General features: G+C 36.8%; 4 protein-coding genes across 6 annotated transcripts; 2 read left to right on the forward strand and 2 right to left on the reverse strand.

Annotated features, from left to right (window-relative positions):
• Nucleotides 1–1,755: 1,755 nt before the first annotated feature.
• LOC110898259 lies at nucleotides 1,756–4,717 on the forward strand. 2 transcript variants are annotated; one of them, XM_022145024.2, is made up of 4 exons: nucleotides 1,756–2,124; nucleotides 2,219–2,293; nucleotides 2,810–3,795; nucleotides 3,881–4,717. In XM_022145024.2, exons 1-4 carry the CDS (start codon nucleotides 2,103–2,105, stop codon nucleotides 4,337–4,339), a joined length of 1,542 nt encoding a protein of 513 aa, XP_022000716.1. In that variant the 5' UTR covers nucleotides 1,756–2,102; the 3' UTR covers nucleotides 4,340–4,717. The 2 variants fall into 2 exon arrangements, with proteins under 2 accessions (XP_022000716.1, XP_035840506.1); XM_035984613.1 differs by having other exon boundaries at nucleotides 1,791–2,124; nucleotides 2,222–2,293; nucleotides 3,881–4,550.
• An 862-nt stretch (nucleotides 4,718–5,579) lies between these two features.
• On the forward strand, nucleotides 5,580–7,352 carry LOC110898269. 2 transcript variants are annotated; one of them, XM_035984614.1, is made up of 5 exons: nucleotides 5,580–6,027; nucleotides 6,106–6,289; nucleotides 6,504–6,582; nucleotides 6,685–6,758; nucleotides 6,827–7,352. In XM_035984614.1, exons 1-5 carry the CDS (start codon nucleotides 5,600–5,602, stop codon nucleotides 7,253–7,255), a joined length of 1,194 nt encoding a protein of 397 aa, XP_035840507.1. In that variant the 5' UTR covers nucleotides 5,580–5,599; the 3' UTR covers nucleotides 7,256–7,352. The 2 variants fall into 2 exon arrangements, with proteins under 2 accessions (XP_035840507.1, XP_022000727.2); XM_022145035.2 differs by having other exon boundaries at nucleotides 6,504–6,758.
• A 1,828-nt stretch (nucleotides 7,353–9,180) lies between these two features.
• LOC118487623 (putative protein FAR1-RELATED SEQUENCE 10) lies at nucleotides 9,181–10,633 on the reverse strand. Its single transcript, XM_035984618.1, has 2 exons — nucleotides 10,101–10,633; nucleotides 9,181–10,015 (listed from the first exon to the last, which is right to left on the reverse strand). Exons 1-2 carry the CDS (start codon nucleotides 10,620–10,622, stop codon nucleotides 9,236–9,238), a joined length of 1,302 nt encoding a protein of 433 aa, XP_035840511.1. The 5' UTR covers nucleotides 10,623–10,633; the 3' UTR covers nucleotides 9,181–9,235.
• Nucleotides 10,634–10,839: 206 nt separating this feature from the next.
• On the reverse strand, nucleotides 10,840–12,599 carry LOC110898277 (protein FAR1-RELATED SEQUENCE 5-like). Its single transcript, XM_022145043.2, has 4 exons — nucleotides 12,487–12,599; nucleotides 12,247–12,373; nucleotides 11,200–11,959; nucleotides 10,840–11,113 (listed from the first exon to the last, which is right to left on the reverse strand). The coding sequence occupies exons 3-4, from the start codon at nucleotides 11,904–11,906 to the stop codon at nucleotides 10,840–10,842; spliced, it is 981 nt and encodes a 326-aa protein (XP_022000735.2). The 5' UTR covers nucleotides 11,907–11,959; nucleotides 12,247–12,373; nucleotides 12,487–12,599.
• Between the last annotated feature and the right edge of the window lie 1,976 nt (nucleotides 12,600–14,575).

Below are 14,575 nucleotides of genomic sequence, written 5' to 3' on the forward strand. Positions count from 1 at the left end.
TTAACTAACCAAGCATCAATCATCCAACATAATTACTTATAATCAAGAAATCAATATCAATAACAAGGTTGCAAACTAATCATAAAAGATTAACATAGAAAATACTTCCAAATGTCATTACAAACAAAGATTAGCACACTAATGGTTATAATCAAGCAAGGGATTGTTGTGTTTTTGCCCAAAGGCTACAATAATACATAAACATTAATCGAAATGCTTGAAAGACTAACAAAATCATGGAAAGATTAGAAAACCAAACCATAAACAAGCATAAGATTAAGAATCCGGATAGTAATGGAGCTAAACGGCACAATGTGGCTTGAATCCGGGTCAAAAGCAAAGCCTCCGGAGCCTGTAAAATCGCCTGTGAAACTCCCAAAATTCCAGAATTCCGAACAGAATGTTTCTGTTCTGTTTTTATGTTTTTTCGATGTCGCACGGTCGTTCTTCCTGTGGCACGACCATGCACTTTAAGCAATTATTGGGGATGGTCCACCATACTGCATGACGTCATCAGATCGTTGACCAGATTCGATATTGCACGACCGTTCTTCATATGACACGGTCGTTCATTACCGGGTTCTTGTTGCATGCCTGGTCGCACTGGTCGTTCAGTTCCGAGGTTGGCTGGTTCATCGGATCCGCACGGGGTGCAAGATCTGGAACGACCGTGCATTCCAGGGTTGGCCTTCAATGCCCTGCACGCGGAGTTGCACCCTCGTTCACTGCCGGGCCTTTCATGATTTATCGGAGATGCACGGTCGTGCATCAGGTCGCACGACCGTTCCACACGCCCAGGTCAGTTTTCTAACAGAAGGTTCGCAGCTTCGTCGTTTTGTCCGGAAAGTCCTCGTTTTCTCTATCATCTTGTCTGGTATGCTGTTTTAGGCCTGTAAACAAAAGTGTAGATAAGTAAGTATCCGAATGACGGTTTTACGGCCGAAAACGCATAAAATAGGGGTAAAACGGGGGACTAAAATATGTGTAAATTAGCGAATATCAGTGATCTTAGAGTTTGAAGGCTAGAGAGAAACTAGTGAGAGAAAGGTGATTCACGGTGATTGTACTCGTCGTATCTTTCAATAGAATCACGTTAAATTGTACGTTCTTGTGTTCGGTCACGTTTGTGTACGGATTCCGCACGTCACACGTTCGGTTCGCAATCGTTTCGGAGTCGAAAACCGGTCCTAACAAGGAGAGAGAGTGGGGGCAGTGGCAGATGGTGGTGTTGGCAGTGGTAGGTGGTGTGGGGTGGGGGCGGTGGTGGCTGGTGGGGCCAATGGTGGTTAGATATAGAGAGAGAGATATATAGAGTGGCGCCTGAAAAAGGTGCCGGTGATGATTGTTCGACTTCAACCGAATGGATGATGTTTCCGTCGCCGAAACGGCGAGAGTTGACTTTTAGACGGATCTCCGGCCGGCGAGATTCCTCCATTTTCGTTTGCAATTTGATGTAAACATAAAGGACAAAAGTTGTAATTTACTCTAAATTTATTGTATCATATTATAGATGAGGCACCGTTTTCAAAGTACTAAAGGTTAAAATTAATTGTCTGATTTAGAAGTAAATAAAGTAGTTAATAAATAAAATTGAATAAATAAAACATATATTTTCATAAATTTCATACTATCAATGAGAAACGTATTTAAAACCACTTATTAATATAAAATTTAAACCAATAAACAATAAGAACCCAAGCATTTTAACGGGATATATATATATATATATATATATATATATATATATATATATATATATATATATATATATATAGAGAGAGAGAGAGAGAGAGAGAGAGAGAGAGCGGTTAACCTACAATATTAGTAATCGTACATTACATACGTGATAATCCTGACCGTAGGATCAAGGGATTAAAAGCGTGATTAAATAATAGTTTAAAGGTTTGTTTAAAACGTAATTATGTGAACCAAAGGTTAAAATGGCCAATTTCCTATACCTAAATACCCGGCTAAATCTCAGTATCTAATCAAAAAACCATATTTGATCATCAAAAATTTCAGTGAGTTTCAAACGATTCCGACCGAGGGAGAAAGACGATTAACAACGGCGAACAACCAACGACCATCGATTTCACTTGAGAATGACGAATACGGCATTAAGAGGTATCGATTATATCATCTTCTGAACCCCGTTTATTTTGTTAGCCAGTCCGAACTTTGTAGTTGAACTAATCGGCGGTTACATTATATGTTGAAGAAGCTAAGAGAGAAAGACGGAGCAAGAAAAGAAATGATCCGGTGAAGCCGGTGCACATTAGCGGCATAACTACAGGTTTGATGTTGATTGAAGTTTTTTAAGCCAAAATTAGGGTTGGTTAACTAGCGTTATTTGATAAGAACAAGCGTAATTTTTGGTTGATTCATTGATATGTAGTAGCGGGATTAGCAGGCTTAACATTAGATGATGATGATTCTTTTGAATGAACTAGCGGTATTAGGTTACATTGTGAAATTGGGAATTTTACCACTAGATATTGGGGCGTCTGATCTAATTGTGAAATTGTATCGTTTGAGCTAACAAAACGACATTAGCATGATTGATATCTAATATTGAATTAGGTTACATTGTGAATTGGGAAATTTACAAGTTAAAAATATGAAACTTTTAATATTGGGGCTTCTGCGGTAATTGTGAAATTGGAGTTCTAGAGGTAACAAGCGGCATTAGCATGATTGCTATTACATATGTTAACAAGCGGCATTAGCATGATTGCTATTACATATGTTAACAAGCGGCATTAGCATGATTCTTTGCTTGATTTAAATTTTGTATTGAAATATGATGTAGGGGTTGCTGATGATGATGATGATTTTGAGCCCCCGATTCAGTCGATGATGACAAAGCAACCTCAGAAATTAAAGGTTAATAAAAAGCAAACAAAATTAAGTCTACAAGATGATGATGATGACTTTGAAGTACCTATTAGAGACTTGATAGTCAAAAGGGGTGAAAACACAAGAAAAAGGCCAAATGCTACAACTAACCAAGATGGTGATGACTTTGAGCCAGTAAAAAAGAAACAATCGAAAAACGAAAAGCAGATGGATCCTATCGAGGGGAAACGGAAGATTACCGATGCAGAACCTATTAGGACAGAACCAAGACCGTACTATGATTATCATCATGATGTAATAAGCCTACGGTGCAGTCCTTCAGGTTTTTTGGATACAGTTAAGCACTTTACTGAAGCGCAGGTGGCGGATGTGAAGAGCATTGGATTTGGTGATGTCCTTAATATAAAGCTTTATCATATAAGCACACGTTTAGGGTATTGGCTCGTGCGAAACTATGACGAGCAATACAGCACACTAAACATAGGAAATCACAAGATTGAAATCACCCGAGATTCAGTACATGACGTGTTTGGTATTCCAAAGGGTGATGTTATTGTACGAGAAAAAAATAAGCCTAGGAAAGGAGCAATAGTGGAGAAAAATACGGCTACTCAAGGCGCAGAAACAACCATAGATGAGTTCAAAAACCAGTGGCCAGACACAAACAAAATTACTCATACTTTACTTGCAAGAACCATGTCAAAGCAAACCACTGGCGGACGATTATTCAAGCTAAATTTCCTAGCCTACTGGAACACTTTGTTTGTAGAGATAACAAAGTCAACAACTGTTAAGCAAAGTTTTCTACTTGCAATTGACAAAGAGGAAGACATTCCAAAGCTGGATTGGTGCTCCTTCGTTTTAGAATCGCTGAAACGAACAAGACAAGGTTGGAAAAAGTTAGACTCACAATACAATGGACCAGTTGCATTCCTAATGGTATGTTATGTATACATCTTTAAATGTTATGCTAAATACGATATTAATATTAATAATTTGGTTTTTTTCAAAAAACAATATGCAGCTTCTATACAGCCATTACTTCAACAAAAGACACAAAATTTTCGATGAAGCTGTCAAAATGCCTGTAATACAGTATGTAACCTCTGGTATGATCGACGACGTGGAAAAATATTTATACAACAACGGGCCGCTAAATGTTGAAGATTGTGATGAAGTAGAGAAAGACGAAGGAGCAAATGATAATCGCCAGGATCAACAACATGTTACTGCCTCAGGCATCAATGGCGATGATCATCAAAATCAAGAGGCTACGACCGCACCATTCGAAATCGTAAAACAGAACACTTCGACGCTGTACACTGACCTTTTCGCTGACAACATCCCGCTACACGAGGCAGCTGTGGTACAAGAAAACCTCACCGAATTCAATACATTAGATCAGCGTATGGAAGATACGGATGAGTACATAATATACGACACATGTTTACAACAGAAGAAACCTGGCTGGAAACCTGGATGAGGAAGATCCGATTGACGAAGGTGACATACCATCAAATACGGATTGGTTTGATGGGTGGAATCCGAATGAACATATTTCAGCTTTGAATTTAGATGAAATGGACATAGGGACACAAACGCAAAAAGAGATTGACTACTGCAGCACTCCGGTTCAACTAACCGGGGTGATCTATGATCATGTTGCGTGGGAAGCCTCGAAAAAAAGTAAAAAGGTAAACTGGATTTTTTGTTTTTGTTACTGTGATTAACACACGCTATATTACTTGTTTATGATGTTAGAAAATAATTACTGTACATGTAATAACGCATTTTGGACAACAAAATAATAACGCATGGTTTGGGACTTCAGAATTTGACAGTTGGGGTTTCAAAAAATGAACGTATGCTGCTGCTGGTTTGGGCTGACATAAGTCTGAACTAATGAAAAAATATATATGACTATCACATAGGAGGCCCATTAGCATAAATCTTGATGCCATAAAAAGTGCAATGGGCTTCTAATTTTATTTACTACCCACAAGTTTAAGCTGTTGGTCCAATTTTTTAGTAGTAACACATATCCTGATAATCACGCATGATATTAAAAAAAATGAAACTTGGCTTCTTAGACTGGTAATCACGCTTGAACTTTTTGAATGTCCAATTCCACAGGTGTTGTTGAAAACAATGGACAAGAATATAAAGAAATACATTTCTCTGGTTACGGATATGAATAATCTCGTTAAGGGGGTAAAGGAGAAGTTTTTCTGGGATGTTGAAATTATGGAAAGGTGTAAAAAATGGAATGATGCGGTTAAAAATACAGTTTATACAAATACCGTTTCGATACCTGATGAAGTAAGCTCTGCTGGTGATGATGTGGTTCAAAACAAAGTTGGACAGGGTGGCGAAACAAATCAAGAGTTAGAGGGCGATGGAGATGCATGGTTGGAACATGAAAACACAGGGGAAGATAAAGGTATATAATAATTTCTCTTATTTGTTAATATTTACAGGAAATTATGATTAATAAAAACCAAAACGTTTGGGATTTTATAGGATGTGATGATGTTCATAATACCCCATTTGATGATGGTGGTATTTCGGACTCATGCCTGGCTGCCTTACAAACCATCGAACCAGGCGTATACAGGCAGACTACAGAAGGTAACAAAAATACGTTCATTACTAAAAAAAGGTACAATTTTTGTAGCTTGAGATTACAAAAAAATTAACCAAATCAGACATAAAAACAGTGGCACAAGTAGATGTGGTAAACAACATGGACCAACCTGTAGATTTGGCAGAGTGCAGTCAGCAACAAGCACATAAACAGAATACAATAACCGACGCCTATGGTAAAGAAAAGCCTCCGACAACATCAGCTGATGAACCTGATGAAGTGACAGAAGCAGAAATGCAGTCGGTTGAGACACTTTTAAAATTGGCTCCAATCCTACAAACATCAACTGAAAGTAATCAAAAGACTCCTGTGTCAGCGAACACAAATAAAACGGATGACGAGAGACATACACACCTAGTGAGAACGCGTATCAACATGATCAGGGAAAGGAACGAAAAGCGGATGGCAGAACTAGGTGACGCATACAGATCACCTTACTGCAATAGGGTAACCAACTTATATGAGCCACTTTTGGGACGTGACCAAACAATCATCTGTTATCTCTTAGCTCCGGTGGGAGATATTGGGTAAGATTTTTAACCCTAATAATGAGTTTAAAATTTTCATCTTTTTTTAAACTTTTCTTTGTTGGTATTAAAAAACAGGACATTGATATACAAGTCTGACAGTGGAGTCGAAACGCTAAAAATCATATTTGAAACCTTCCACCCATCGCAATACATATCATATGGTGGAATGGACGCATTTGTAGATGTTTTAAACTTTGAAGAGAAAAAAAGGGACAAAAAATCATCACCCTACAGGCTGTTCTTGCCAACTACAATATTGGTAAGTTTTTCATCAATAATCACGCAAGGATGAAAATTTAATATGTTAATCACGCATGGTTGCAGTTTTATATATTACATGTTAATCACGCATGGTTGCAGTTTTAATGAATACATGTTTAATGTTACCCAACCATTCTATATTATAATCACTCTTGTTAACGCTTAAATGAAGCGATGGATTTTAATGAGAAAAATCACCAAAATTCTTGCAGCAAGACGAAATGTTTGAGCCAAAAATCACAGATAGTGATCGATTGAAAGTATTCGGACCAAGCGTAGACGATATATTGTGTAAGTATCAGGTGAAGAAAGTTGACAAAGTTGATCTCATCTTCATTCCAGTACTACTTTCTGATCATTACTGGTGCCTATGCTTTAACATGAAAAATGGAGATATCGAGTTAATAGATAACTCTAGGTATGCCGAATCGTTTACCAAACGCTACCGTGGACGCCCCGAAAAGCTGGTAATTCTAAGTAGCTTTTTATTATTATGATGAATAGGTACTAAAATGATTTTTTATCGTGCTTATAGCGGAGAGTTCTAATACTATACCTAAAAGGCAAAATTGGACAAAAAGAGTGGATAACAAAGTTGGAAAAAGCAAAAATAATTCGAAAGGAAATGGATTGGAGAACTCTTCAAAACGGTTGTGACTGTGGTGTCTTCACTATGAGACATATGGAGACATACAAGGGCAAATCTCCATGGAATGCAGGGTTTGCTACCGAAGACCAAAAGAAGATTCAAGATTCACAACTACGGTTTTTGCGGTACAGGTATCTTAGTAAGATTGTATTGTCCGACTACAATCTTATAAGGAAAGAGGTATACGACAAAGCTACGGACTTTACGAAGAATTCGAGCCCCGTAGATGTTTTGCACGATCTAGATAACAAAATAAGTAACAGATTGGATCAGTTCTTCAACCTCAAAAAGGGGAAACAAAATGAAAAGTCGTAGGACTACTATCTTGCTGTTTTTTGTTCCAAACATCCTTGACATGTTGGATTTTTTATTTTTATTTATAATTCTAATAATTTCTGGTTATAAACATAAACTAGTCGGACATTTTCATTATTCAAACACACAACTTTCATACAAAATATAAAACACTTAGATAGACATGATTTCACACCCCATATGATTGACGATACATAATAACCATCAGAAATAAGTCTCTAAAAACTGGATCTTCAACTCCATAGAGCATCCTAAGACGGTAATGGCGTCCGCAAGTTGTTTTAACTGTTTCTCATCCCGCTTGCCAAGATCAACCATAAACATCATAGCCACCTCTTTGACACTTGAATCTGACATACCAGACAACAAATTCAATATCTCTTCTCTCCTTTTCATGTTCTCTCTAACCCTATGAATGTTAGTTTCCAGCAAGTCTTTACAAGACTTGTCTTCAGCTATTTGATCCTCGATTCTCTTTTTTAGATAAGCACGCATACCAGATGACGAAGAAGAACCACTCGATGAATTACAAGAATCTGCCATATTTTAAAGCAAGAGGAATTGCAAAAAGAGAATTATTGAACATGATATATAAAAGGGAATTGCAAAGCAAGAGGACAATATAGAATTATTGACCATGACAGCTGTTTTTTTTTTTTTTTTGTAGTTTTCTTGGCCCACTAAAAGTACATATGTTATGTAACAAAAAATCACGCATGATACAAATTAGATTGCTTTTATGTAAAATCACGCAAGATACAAGTTAGATTCCTTTTATATAAAAAAAACGCTTGAAGTTAGGAAATCACGCATGTCCAATTTATACCGCATGAAGTAAAAGAAATAACGCATGACCAAGTTTTATCCCGCATGAAGTGATAATTAGGCAAACATTATCAGTATACAACTTGATATATAAAATACTTATCACTCCAAACTAGATGATGTAAAATACTTATCACCCTACAACTAGATAGACTACTGTTAAGTCGATATGACTTGTAATGATGTAAAATATTAAATTTAACTTACCAAAATATCTCTCAACTACCAAAATTAATTACGCAGTAACACCCATATATGATTCACTCACCCCCCCCCCATTAGACATATACTCAAAAAAATATATATCTCAAACTCTCTTCAAAAACAACAATGTCGACCGATCCCGCGAACGAAGCAATCAAGGAGCTCTTGAATACCCGCAGGTTAACGGAACTTGCTTCTAATGTTAACTCTTGTAACAGTATTCTGGATGTGCAGGGAAGGCTATTAGAACAACAAAAAAAACAGGAAGTGTGGGGAATGCTGCTGGAAGAACCAAAGTCTTTGTTGAGGGAGAAAGGAATACAACTGATGAAGGATCAAGCATCTGCAGATAACTTGGTATACTCATATCTGAAAGATGCAGTGGAGACCGTTGAAGAGAAGATGGAGACGTCCGAGAAGGAGGTTGGGAAGATAATGTCACCGAAGTAGGTGGTATGGCTGATTAATACACTATTTTGTTGATTTTCGAGATGACCTGATGTGTTGTTGGTATTTTGAACAATGGTAGTTTTAAGTCTCGTTTTATGTGTATTGAACTTATATGTGGGGGTATATTTTGGTACATCATCCACCCATAGCTAGTTATGATGATGAGAATCAGTGTTAGGTCACTTGATGTCTCATACTTTTTTGAATGTTGCTTTAGCAATATTGATATGAAACAAAGTGCATGTTAATTATTATCACGCATGAGTTTTTATTTTATTACGCTAGTTATGGAGATGAGAATCAGTGTTTGGTCACTTGAAGTCTCCATTTCAAATAGTCCTGTGTATGGTTATGATTAATCACAAAAAAGGGGTAAACAAAAATCAGTTGAGATATTTAATCACGCATATCATGTAAAAAAAACATGTGAATGTCATAGATTACATAAAGTTCTGTCATAACAAAATCATTAAATATGGAATGTTTATGTTGTTCAAAAAATTACTCGTCCTCGCATTCAAAATCACTATCTTCTGCTTCGTCGGACTCCTCAAACTCCTCTTCGTCACCAGTTTCAACCTCCTCGTCGTCTTCATCAACTAGATTAGGATCCTTCTCTAACTGAATTGCTCTTCTTTTCCTCCCCTCCTTATTGGCAACCTTATCAGCAGCAGTAGCTTCACCCTTTAACACCTTGCAAGTTCGAATGTCATGACCTTTGATATTGCAGTGACTGCATGTCCGACCTCTCTTACCTTTTAGACTAATAATTTTCTCTTTTTTTGATTTAATACGCTTATGTGAACCGCGTCCTTTGTTTCTAATACCAATTGGCACACGGACTGTAGGTGGATCGTCAGTGTTTGGTTTCTCGTAACCAATTAACCTTGAATATCTATCAAACTTAGGGTCGATGGGCTTGGTTATGCGAAGTTCATCAACCATTTCTTTCATCTCTCTCATCCGATCCCTGACTATAAGTAGATGATCGAAATCTTTGATCAGGTTACCAATAAGATACTCTCCAGTCTGCATAATCTCATACGCAACCTCTTTGGCCTTTTTATGCGCATCATCACCGTCAACAGTAATATCAAATGTATTATTAAGATCATTCGGTACCACATCTTTAGTCCATCTTCTCACTACATACTTGTTGGGAATTTCCTTCACTTTGAACATCTTGAACACGAAATATATATGCTTGCACAACAATCCATATTGTTCAAACCTGCGACAAGTGCATAACGCAATTACATCCTCCCCCTTCTTGAAACATACCTAAACAAAAAAAGAATAAAAATAAAATAAAAATGAAACATGGTTTGGCAATAAAACGCATATTAGCTGGTGTATATATTATTACCTCTAATAAACCGTCGCCGTGAGCTTTCCAATCCTTCATACTTATCTTCAAAAAAGGTTCCTCAATTTTAGTCTCTATAGGAAGGCACTCGGACAGTGTTCCTTGTAACTCTGCCTGTTGATCAGCAAAAATTGACCTGGTGTAAATTTTCATGGCATCATCCTCTAGAGTAGATTCAGAAAAGTTATCTGGGACTGTATTTCTAGATATATGGTCATTCTTCCGATGGTTGAATCTTTGAATGTCCATTGCACCGTCAAAATGGTTAAAGAACTCAACAAGGGTAAGTTGAGAATTCGCCACTTGACAGAAAAAATGGTTTTCGCTCTCTGATCTAGAAGTGGTCCGCATAAGCCCAGACATAGGCTCATGACGATAGAACGCTGGGATCCACGAAGATCTCATGCCAAACATATCATCAATCCACTTATTCTCAGTTAGACCGAAATCAATCATTATCAGCTTCCAGTCTCTCTCAAACGTTTCTGGCGTAATCGAATCTGTCCATACAATGTCACACATACGTCTCTTAAAGTCTTCATTATTGCACAGCTGATGTCCGACCTATTAAACCAAAGAATTGGAACTTATTGAACAAGGGTAATGAAAAAAATGATTAATGAACATAATAACGCATGATGAATATAATAACGCATGATGAACATTTTTAGTCTGGGCAAATAAAAGATATGAAGCCAATACAACTATTACGCCAGTTCTAAACATAATCACGCAGACTCTATTTGAACCTAACCTTATCAGCAAGTTTCTTCATTATGTGCCACATACATAATCTGTGCCTACTCTTATCGAACACTTCTTCGATGGCTTGTTTCATCGCGGGATCCTGATCAGTGACAACCACATTCGGCTGCTTACCAAATGAGTTCAAAAATGACTGTAAAAGCCACTTGTATGATTCAATGCTTTCGGATGCTAACAACCCGGCTCCAAGTGTCACATTTCGACAATGATTATCAATACCAGTAAAAGGTACAAAAACCATTTTATACCTTCAAAATGTGAATTCAAAAAATGAATAAAAAAACAAGATGATTATAAAAAAAATAACAGTAATAAGCTTGAAGTGATGACTAACTTGTTGGTTTTAAATGTAGCATCAAACGATATGACATCTCCAAACTCAGCATAGTTACGTTTGCACAAGCCATCGGCCCAAAACAAACCGGTTAATCGTTTGTTTTCATCGACCGGATGAAAGAATGAATAATCAACCATAAACTGCTTTTTATCGGTCAACCTATTGATAACCATATCTGCATCATACTGTCCGATATAGCTATGTATCCTAGCTCTAAAATTCTTGCAATCGTCTTTAGTTGCGCCTACGTTTTCAAACCCTCCGTATCTTTTTCTCATTATATTAAAGGCTTTCACTGGCCCAAGATTCAATGTACCAAGCTCCCATATCATCTCTTCTTGTGTCTCAGACAGATGTCTATAAGCTGGTAATAAGTGCATATCTTTGGGGCACACGAATGAATGATTATGCGATTGAACAAACTTATCAACCTTAAACAACACCCCATCCGTCGAACAAAGCTTAATTTGTGCTTTACAGCCGGTTCGAATAGTCGGTCTGTTCCTACGTTTATATGGCTTAGACAACTTCGAATAAGGCTCATCAAATACCTGTGGTTTATGCCCCTCCTTTGAACACACAAAATATTTAGACTTGATAATACCACCAACATGATGTTCACCTCCTTTTCGAACGGAGAACCCTGCCTTCTTGGCATATGTCTGATAAAAAACATATGCTTGTTCTATGGAAGAGAACTCCATTCCAATAACAGGAACACATGATGAAGCTACCTCTGGGATATACAATCTTTCATCTACATTTAAAAAATGACAACAAGAAATATTATAAACATACAGAGAAATAAAATCACGAAAATTGAAACAAAAAAATAATTACGCATCAACTATAAATAACGCATCTAATATAATAAGGCTTCAGAATCTGATACCGCATAAACAAAAAACAACTAGTAAATTAAACTTCTCTTGAAATCAAACAAACACTCGTGATTAAAAATACATTTGAGATAACTAATAATTGTCAAAATGATGGAGATAAAAACACAAAACATTTAATAAAGCCATTTACTTTACAACTTACTAGTCTGATCGTCTAAGGTAACGTTGTTGTCTGATGTCGGATTCCGATATTGCTCTGCATCATCATGTCCGGTATCGACCTCAGCATCTTCAAATTCGACATCATCTATGTTTCGAGCATTACTACTCTGTGGATCCATTACAAAGAAAAAACTGATGAAACCCTACTCGCCCACCAATAACCGCTAATTTTATAATTTGAAAATGGAAATTAATTGAAACTGATACTGATCGTAATTACCGGGATGCTGGAGATAACGAACTCGCGTAATTTCCTTGTTTTTAGTAAATGTCTGAATTACCCCTGTGTCAAGAATGAAAAATACTAATCTGCCCTTAATGATTAGACCTTAATTGCGAGATGATCAAACAGATCTGACGGTCAGCATATTAGCATACGTGAAGTACGATTACCCCTTTTGTACATTATACTTCCTCTCTATATATATATATATATCTGTAGATTGTTACAAATTGTAAGACGCATATTAAAATAACAGAATTTATAATATTTATCACGCATTTATTACAAAAATGCGAGCTTACAAAAAACTTTGTTGGGTTTACAATTATACATGATCAAAATATTTGAGTTATCATTCTAACTAGTTTAAACATTCAATTGCAATTCTTATTATTTACATATTAATTTAAACAAAATAAATCAATGCGGAAGCTTGTTCGGTGTGTTCTTTCTTGAAAGACGCTTGATCTTCATCCGGAAATCTTGTGAGCATTCACCTAATGCCAAAACCACATAAACTGTTAGTTTTGACAACTTTTAAATACGTATAATCAAGTCCTACGGCCCAACCATGGAAATAAAAGAAAATTTCTGAAATATAGATCGGTCACGCCGCGCGACCGTTTTCGTCTCAGCTTTCGCGGCCCGCGACAAGTGTCGCGTCACGCGACCAGTTTATTAATTCGCCACCGCGTAGCGCGACGGCCTATTTTTCACAACAGGTTTGTTTGTTTGAGCTGCAAATGCCCAGCTCCGAGTTTTAACCAAATTCTAACTTTAAAATTTCATAACTTTAGTTCTACATGTCCGTTTCGCGTGATTCTTTTTCCCATGCGACCGTAATTCGATTCTCCATCATATGGAGTTATAATTCAACATTCAAACTAATAAAATTCCAAATTTTTAAGCATTCGACTTATTATTCAAAATCAACATTTTGACCTGTTTGTATTTAAAACCACTAACTTGTTTCTTAAACCACCAAATACATACATCAATGTATTTAACTCAAGATCTCTAGCTCGGGTTTATAATTCTTATGGATTATGCTATCAGTACGCAAGCTATGCGCGTAAATCCGTTTTTAGACATTCGACCCACGAATGTCATTTCCTATAATTTTTATACGTATCTAAGGACTACATAATCATAATACAAGTTCCTAAACAACCTCTATGGGTCGTTTTCCCGACTTACCTCCCAAGGGCTTCTTGGTCAAATTTATGTTCTTCATTTTACGGCGAGGGACCGTCACTGTCTATTTGACCAAAAATTACACTTTTAACTATAAATTCAGTTAAGCGTACCTGGCTCGGGTTATAGAATTAACCCTTTTAAATACCTTTTGCTTTTAAACTTGCTAGTTTAAAGCAACGCAAGCCATAAATTAATTCTTGTGCTCGCAAAACTCAACAAACCGTCATCAGTTATTGTTGTCAAATAGTATTAACACACCATTTGACCCGTGTAGTCGAAATGACCAATTGTTATTATGAGAGGGTATCTGGTTACCATATCGCCCTTTTTACCCATTCCGGTTTCTTACCATTTCTCCCTTGTTCTGACTCGCCTTATTTCGTGCCGGAACATCATATTTCAATTACTTAATAAAGTTCATATACAATACTTGCAAATAAGTATTTCGTAAATAATATAAAGGGGCGTAAGCTTACTTACCTTGCATCCGAAACACGCTTTTCCTTCACACTTGATTCGTTTGACCCGCTTCCTTTCCAAGCCTCTACCTAGCTTGTCAAGCGTCAAACTATAATCATAATTCGTAAGACGGTTAGATTAGTCATTATCACATACGACTATTCCATCTTACAAATTCTATGTCGAATCTACTATTCGACTTCATCATTGGTTGATATGACTTATAAAAGTCATTTACCCTTAATCATACAAAATGCAAATTTGCGTTCAGTAACTCGCTTAGGCAAACCCATCTATTATCAAAGACACACTATTCATTAGACAACATCTACGGGTTTTCATCTATAATTGAACCCCCCCCCCTCCTTTTATCATGTTATTAGGCGTTCCTATGGATACCCAATCAAGCCAAGTTCATATCACTAAAAAT

Source organism: Helianthus annuus, chromosome 2, assembly GCF_002127325.2.
Source record: "Helianthus annuus cultivar XRQ/B chromosome 2, HanXRQr2.0-SUNRISE, whole genome shotgun sequence".
NCBI lineage: Eukaryota > Viridiplantae > Streptophyta > Magnoliopsida > Asterales > Asteraceae > Helianthus > Helianthus annuus.

Bases quoted from the DNA above. Each gene is read 5' to 3' on its own strand.
- LOC110898269 (XM_022145035.2), top strand. From the start codon at position 5,600: ATGGACCAACCTGTAGATTTGGCAGAGTGCAGTCAGCAACAAGCACAT. The intron at 6,290-6,503 runs GTAAGTTTTTCA...AAATTCTTGCAG, and splicing joins TCTTGCCAACTACAATATTG to CAAGACGAAATGTTTGAGCC. The intron at 6,759-6,826 runs GTAATTCTAAGT...TCGTGCTTATAG, and splicing joins GTGGACGCCCCGAAAAGCTG to CGGAGAGTTCTAATACTATA.
- LOC110898277 (XM_022145043.2), bottom strand. From the start codon at position 11,906: ATGGAGTTCTCTTCCATAGAACAAGCATATGTTTTTTATCAGACATAT. The intron at 11,114-11,199 runs GTTAGTCATCAC...CACATTTTGAAG, and splicing joins GCTACATTTAAAACCAACAA to GTATAAAATGGTTTTTGTAC.
- LOC118487623 (XM_035984618.1), bottom strand. From the start codon at position 10,622: ATGTGTGACATTGTATGGACAGATTCGATTACGCCAGAAACGTTTGAG. The intron at 10,016-10,100 runs GTAATAATATAT...TTTTTTGTTTAG, and splicing joins ACGGCGACGGTTTATTAGAG to GTATGTTTCAAGAAGGGGGA.
- LOC110898259 (XM_022145024.2), top strand. From the start codon at position 2,103: ATGACGAATACGGCATTAAGAG. The intron at 2,125-2,218 runs GTATCGATTATA...TATATGTTGAAG, and splicing joins GACGAATACGGCATTAAGAG to AAGCTAAGAGAGAAAGACGG. The intron at 3,796-3,880 runs GTATGTTATGTA...AACAATATGCAG, and splicing joins GACCAGTTGCATTCCTAATG to CTTCTATACAGCCATTACTT.